Source organism: Poecilia reticulata, linkage group LG13, assembly GCF_000633615.1.
Source record: "Poecilia reticulata strain Guanapo linkage group LG13, Guppy_female_1.0+MT, whole genome shotgun sequence".
Lineage (NCBI taxonomy): Eukaryota > Metazoa > Chordata > Actinopteri > Cyprinodontiformes > Poeciliidae > Poecilia > Poecilia reticulata.
In genome coordinates, this window is record NC_024343.1 from 33,344,180 (window position 1) to 33,351,291 (window position 7,112).

Below are 7,112 nucleotides of genomic sequence, written 5' to 3' on the forward strand. Positions count from 1 at the left end.
CAGACCTGTGCAGATAAACTGTTAACGCACTGTAAGTGGCGGCTATGCTAACTAGCCTAGCATCCTGATGGTGTGTTGAGGGGAACCAGCAGAAGACGGTCTCCATGACGACCTCACAGGTTTCCATGTTGCGGTTTGCAACGCCGTCATTTTGCCTTTGTGTCATTCTAATGTCGTTTTTTTCTGTATTTTTGTGTTTTTTGCTGCTGAATTTGATCACTGAGGAATAAAAAAAGGATATTTATTGGACTTTTGTGTTAATATTCTGATCATCAGTTCTTGTTTTTGACACAAAATGACTAAATAAATGTGATTTTCTGGATTATTCTGGATTGTTTTCTCACTCATTTCAATTTGATAATAATTATAAACTTCAATACTCTTATAAACCTGATGAATAATTACTGGGTTTTCCTGCCACATAGTGAATCCAATGTGTGAAGAAGTGATTCTTTCTCCTGCAGAACGAGGATTTGAACCGTTTCTCTGTTTTATTAGAGTGAAACTTTAAATTAATTCTGTTTCCATCGTCTCTCCCTGCAGCGTCTTTCATTAAACACACGAACAAGAGGAAAAGCTTGGAGTCGCCGAAACGTCGTCAAGATTTACCTGAGCTTCGTTTATGTTTGTAGAGGAACTGCAGTAATTTGGGCTTTTTTAACGTTAGAGATAAAACTGGGGTTCATCTTTTAACGTCATATTTGTCCTATTTATTATTTTATAAATGCAACATTGTAAATATTTAGTTTGAGGCTAAATGTTTAGTGAGGAGCTAATAATGTAGCTCCAAACTACATATTTAGATCTGAGCTAGCTGATCGTTTAGCTCTACATGCTAATTCAGAGCTAAATGTTTAGCTAATGTGCAAATGAACTTGCTGATAAGTGTGGAGGGTGTGGCTTTACTGATAACACTGCACAAGTAAAACATCTCACCAGGTAAAATTGGTCATATTTTTTAGTGTAAATATGAAATAAGACAAAACTAACAAGCAGCTTTTCTGTTATTTCACATATAATCAGACATTTTATCATAAATGAAACAATCTGCTAATAAAACCAGAACTTTTTTATTAGTTTGTGAGAATTATTGAGCTCAAATAACCCACTGAAAAGTTTCTTTTAAGGTAGTTTGGTCTTATAACTGCAGTTAACCGTTAATATATTTGCACTGGAAACTGAACCAAACCGATACTTGGTAAGATTTTGTGTTTTTTTTACTGAAAGTTTTGAGCAGCTTTGATTACGTTTATCTGTAGCAATTTTATGTAAAACTAATAAATATTTCATGGAGCTCAAGAAATGTTGAAATGTAAACGTATTTGTTTGCTTAATTATAAATGTTTAGGCCACAAAATTCCACCTATGATTGTTTGTTTTTCATCCAGCGACTATTTCAATCAGATAAAACCAGCTGTGATTTTCTGGTGCTTCTTTTAACTTCAGTTTAATCTGTGAACTTTAAAACTTACACATCAAATGTTTGTTTTTTGGCCCTCCTGGGCTTCCATACATGAGGAGCAGCAGAGTCACTGGAGCCGTTTGGAGCAAATGTTTGACATCTAAACTAAAAAAACACAAATTGTCGTTTGCTTACATACATTTATGAGCTGGAATCAGTTTCACTGAACACACAGATTCAGTTTGAGAGAAAAAACTGGAGGAAAAAGCAAAGATGTTAAATTATCTCACTAGGAAAACTGGGAGTTCAAACCCTGTCGACGATAATATCTGGAAGAAACAGAGTAATTTAAGCCAAATAGTTCATTAAATCAGGTTCTGCTGGTTCATGGAAGAGATCAGAAACGTAAAGTTCATTTGGCTGCAGCGTTTAAATGTTTGAATTCAATTTATTCTTTTTTTAAAACTGCCTGGAGATGATATTAGTAATAAATTGGCGCTAAATAAAGTGAAGTGAATGGTTCCTGTTCAGAGAGCTCAGATCTGATCTGTCATCAGCTCCTGGTTGCCATGGAGACCCCTGATGAAGGCCGACCCCGCCCCTCGTCTTCCTCAGCAGACACAGGAGGTTTTCTCAAACAGATTTTATTCAAACCAACAATTAAAAATAGCTTCATGGAGTTTACATTCAGAAAGAATCAGCTCAGAAAGGTCAGAACGTTTCACCCAAACTGACCAGGGATCAGTTTCTGTACAGCGTCAGGAGGAGAAGCAGGAGGAGCAGGAGGAGGAACAGGAAGGCTCAGCAGGACGTGAAGGTCTTCCAGAAGAAGTTCTTGCAGCCCGCCTTCCTCTCCCGGGGGGCCAACAGCGGCCCGCTGCTGGCGGCGCGCTCCAGGTCCACGCGGATGTCCTCCGGCTCGCCTTCAGGGAGGCCGAACCCGTCCTCCTCCAGAGCCTCGTTCTCCATCTGCAGGAGGTCGGAGAGGAGCAGCTCCGCCAGCGAGGAGCGAGACGCGTCCTGAGGGACAGAGGACACGGTCACTGCAGGGTCGTCCTATCAGAAAACGCCCTGCCACCAGGGGGCGCCTGCTCACGCAGCCTCCACTAAAGCTCGGACATTTGGACCCACTGGAACCAAAGGGAAACATTTCCGCTAATTTGCTAATTGCTAATTTAGCCAAGCTAATTTTTTGGGCTAGCACTTTGCGCACTGAGCTTCCTGCGTTTATTTCTCATCATAAACCCAAAAGCATTTTTACCTGGTAGTTCAGCAAACCTGTGTGACGTTTTGGTTACAAATTCTTCAAGTAGTTAGACGATTGTTTTTGAACTTTTATTTTGAAGTTCCGTTTCCTGTCCTCATGGGTTTCAGTATGATGTGAATTGAAGTTAGCACTTTAGCGTTAGCTTCTGCACAACGCAGTGTCAGTGTAGCGCTTTAGCTGAACTAAGGTTATGATTAGCGCTGCGGTGTTAGCACAGCTAGCCTTCCAGCTAGCGGTGTCCATCACGGGGATATTGTTGTTATTAATTATTCACTGACGTCTTCAGTTTAAAAGCCAGAATTTAAACGACGAGACGTTTCAGAGCTTCAATAACAACGAGAGCTGGACCTGAACTGATCACACGGAGGTCAAAGTTCACCTTTTACCTGATTTCCTTCTGGATCTTCACAGGAAAACAGATTCGAGTTCTGAAGCTGCAGAAAATGAACAGAATCCTGTTTTCCTCCCAGTTCAGCTCCACTGAACTGGTTCATCCTGGGATGAAACCAGGAAATTCAACTGATTCATTCATTTCATTTTTAACTCAGTTGGAGATTCTGAGGCGAAACGTCGATGAGCCAGAAACCAGCAGCTTTGACTCATTTCATTCATGAAAACTCTAAAAACATTCAGTTAAAACATTAATTTCAGTTTGTTTTACATTTTCACTTCTAGTCTGAAACATTTACAGTCTGCCAGATAAATAAAACTCATTTCAAAACGTAAAAAAAAGCCTAAATGTTTGAAACGATATTTGTAAATTATTACAACAAAACAAAAACCAGATCTGGAATAAAATGATTTTAGTTTGATTCTGTTGAAAACATCAACTGCACAAAGAAACAGCTTAAAAAAAAAACTTTTACTGTATTTTAAAAAGTTTTGGATGAAAATAAAGAAACGTCATAAAATCTGAATTTCCTCATATTTCACTGAAGACGTGTTGAAATATTCTTCTCTTCCTGCTGGTTTCAGATTAACTGATGGGATCATTATTCTGTTAAAATCCATGTTTTTGTGGTAAAATAAAAAAGGAGATGCAATTACAATATTTAATAATATCAATAATCATGATTTTCAACAGCAAATGGGATTTTAGTCACAAATTAAATAAAAATGTTTCTAAAAGTGATTATAAGGTTCAGATCATATTTTTAAATTTACAAAATGTAAACTGTAATAACGCAGATGTAAAATACAGAATATTTATTCTCTATTAGAAATTACTAACAACTTATGATTAAACTAATAAAACTAAAAACTGCGGAGTTTTTGTCTTAATTTATTGACTTCAGAGAAATAAAGAAACTTTTCCGATGATTAAAATCATTTGTTGCGCAAAATTATTAATCAAATATTCAAACTTTACTTTTATGACCCGGGATCATTTCAGATGTCTCTGTAACTTTAAACAGAACTTTGGTCCAGTTTAAAGCGCGGTTCTGATCGGTTCCGACCTGTTTGGAGCTGAGCAGCGGGGTCCGGTGCAGCAGCAGGCGGAGTTTGGAGTCTCTCTGCGCGGCGGAGGAGCCGCTGATGGAGGCGCTGAGGGAGAGAAGGAGCAGGAGGAGGCAGCGCAGGCTGAGGGAGGAGAGCATCTTCACCCGCTGAGTGTCTGTCTGTCTGTCTGTCTGTCTGTCTGTCTGTCTGTCTGTCTGTCTGTCTGTCTGTCTGTCTGTCTGTCTGTCTGACTGTCTGACTGACTGTCTGTCTGACTGTCTGACTGTCTGACTGACTGTCTGCGGCGCGGCGGATCTTCTGCCTCCGTCCCGGGAGAGAGCGGCTCTTATAGCCCTGCTGGCGTCACCCGATGGACGGAGGGGGTGACTGATGATGATGATGATGATGATGATGATGATGATGATGATGATGATGATGATGATGTTTCCATCTTTTTAGTGAAATGATCCGTTTTTAAGTTGCTCTTCTTCTGTTTCCCTGCTGATCGCTCCGTGGGTTTGTCAACCTGAGGCCCGCGGACCCGCAGCAGGACGCTCAGAGACATCCGGGGTTCAGAGTTCAGGCGTTTTCCTGACTCGGTTTCCCTGCCAGGATGCCTAGGTGGGCCCCATGTGGGGAAAAGGAGGGCTGAGATATGGGTCCCATATGGGTTTGTCCATATAGGGCCTCAGCCCACATGGGCCCTACATGGACAAAGCCATGTGAGACCCATCTGGTCTGCCCTCCTTCGTCGTCCGAAGAATCTAGAACCAGAACATCCAGAATGTTTCAGCTGAAGCATCAGGAGCAAAACTGGTATTTAAGGTTCCAGATGTTTTTGGATCTTAAATGTCTTAAGAGCTTCTGGAAAGTCCAGAAACATCTGGAGCACCAGGGAGTTTAGAGAATCTGAAAAGTGTGGCAGATCTGCGAGCAAGAGGCTCCTCATTAGGGAAACATTTAATGCAGTTTTTAGATGGTTTTCAGTTTAGTGAATAAATCAGAGCTGAGTTTAAACTCGGTTTTCTCTCGGCGCCGTCTGAAGCCGTCGGCACCAAACCAGTCAAACTGACATCATGTTGCAGCATTAATGAGCATTTTTGTCTCTTCCTGCAGAGATGATCACATTTTCACCCATTTTGAGGCTTAAACGGTTTGAGGACCCAGCGATAAACGTCACGCGTTCAGTGAAGCGTAGAATCTGCTCTCAGTCATTAGTTCCTCCTCTTCCTCCTGGTTCCCAGTTGGGTCCGTCGCAGCGAGCCGCCGGCCACGCCGGCCTGTAATGGCCCCGATGCCTGCAGGTTGGTCATTAACTCGCTGTTGCACAAACACTCACAGCTGAACACTTGTTGTTTCTCCTGATTAAATCCTCTCTTGTGTTTGTAGGACAGATGAAGGAAGAACCAGGAACTTCGCTGAGCCTTTACTTCCTGTCTGAAGAGCAGCTCCTCGTTTTGTCTAATTAGCTTCATGGTTTCTCTTAATATCCACTTCAAGTTCCAGCTGCTCATTTGTCTCATTATTTCTGAAAAAACATCTAACGAAGTTTCCTCCTGCTTCAGTCCGGTCGACCCGGTTCTACTGGACCCAGAACATCTGCTCCACCTCCAGCTGCTCTGAGTCAAACCAACCTGTTCCCCTCCTGGCCTGTGGGGGCGCTGCACCCAGAACCACTGAAGGAAACGACACAAAAACCTCTGAAGACGCTGAGAGCAACTTCCTTCTTCACCAGATGGAAACAAGATGGAGGATTTTAGCGGCTGGAGGATTTCTCTTTAGGCTAAAGACCAGGAGCCATTTCTGCTGCTAGCGCTAGGCTAGCATGTTAGCTTTGGTTGGATTTACCCACCAAAATGGATCCTCTCAACGCCTTGGGGTTCCCCTGGAGGAGCTGGAAGAAGTGGCTGGGGAAAAGGGAAGTCTGGGCCTCCCTTCTGAAGCTGCTCCCCCGCGACCCGACCCCGGATAAGCGGCAGAAAATTGATGTATTTACCCAGAATGCCCTGCGCTGTAGTCCACTTCCTGCTTTTGGAGAGGTCTGTGGTCCGCTTAGCGTTCACATTTGCATTCAAGTTCACTTCAGCTGACCCCAGACCGAGGTTTGTCGGCGGACCAGAGTTCGATTAGCGTTCACGCCTCACCATCCGAACTGGACTTTCTAGGTAAACGGACTGGAGTTGGATTAAGCCGAACTGAACTGGGCTGGTGAACCCTTAACGTGTCCACAAGTAGAAACTACTCATCATCCTCACATTGTAAAACATGACTCTGACCTGAGTTCAGATTATCAGGTCATAAATTTAGGCGTCATCTGCATAACAACTGACCTTTTGGTTAAAAAACATTAGAGAGCTCAAGACGGAGCCTGGGGGAACACCATGGTTTGAGATTCTTGATCCAGAATAAAAACTGAACATACCTGTTACTCAAGAATAACTAAACCAGTTAAAGAATCTGGTTTATACCCACAAAGTCTCACTTTCACTTTTGGTGACCTTTTTGTGAAAGGTCACCAAAACCTGATTCCTGCTTCTGGACTCTGACTGGTTGGGAAATGAAGAAATCGTTTCTAATTGTCGCAGATCACAACATTCTGTTCTCACTCTTTTTGTCACAACCGGTTTTGACTGAAAAGTGATTTTGTGTTTGGTCAGAATTTTATTGGTTTGTTTTTCGTGTGGAAACGATCCTGTGTGACCTCTGACCTCTACAGAAACCAGCATGTTGGGTGTTGGAGGAACAGGGTCATTAAAACAGGACACAGATGAAGTGCACATCTGTCGGACCAGAACCTTGAACTCCCTCTCCTCGGTTCTGGTCCGACGCGGCGTCCGGCCGTCCCATGATGCTCTTCGCTTGTTCATGACCTCCTAACAGCCGTTCCTCTTCCGTGAGCGCCGAGTTCATGAACCCGAAGCTGGAACACCGTGGCGCGTTTCTGCAGCGGGGCTCGGCCCGGTGGGTCGGCCCGGTGCGTCGGCCCGGTGGGTCGGCCCGGTG

The 7,112-nt window shown here is 43.1% G+C and overlaps 1 protein-coding gene across 1 annotated transcript; it reads right to left on the minus strand.

Moving 5' to 3' along the window:
• Positions 1-2,030: 2,030 nt before the first annotated feature.
• On the minus strand, positions 2,031-4,378 carry sst1.1 (somatostatin 1, tandem duplicate 1). Its single transcript, XM_008426816.2, has 2 exons — positions 4,127-4,378; positions 2,031-2,422 (listed from the first exon to the last, which is right to left on the minus strand). The coding sequence occupies exons 1-2, from the start codon at positions 4,265-4,267 to the stop codon at positions 2,204-2,206; spliced, it is 360 nt and encodes a 119-aa protein (XP_008425038.1). The 5' UTR covers positions 4,268-4,378; the 3' UTR covers positions 2,031-2,203.
• Positions 4,379-7,112: the final 2,734 nt, after the last annotated feature.

What these genes read in the sequence shown, in the direction of transcription:
- sst1.1 (XM_008426816.2), bottom strand. Translation starts at nt 4,267, where the DNA reads ATGCTCTCCTCCCTCAGCCTGCGCTGCCTCCTCCTGCTCCTTCTCTCC. An exon ending in CGCTGCTCAGCTCCAAACAG is followed by an intron (nt 2,423 to 4,126) that starts GTCGGAACCGAT and finishes TCTGTCCCTCAG; the next exon opens with GACGCGTCTCGCTCCTCGCT.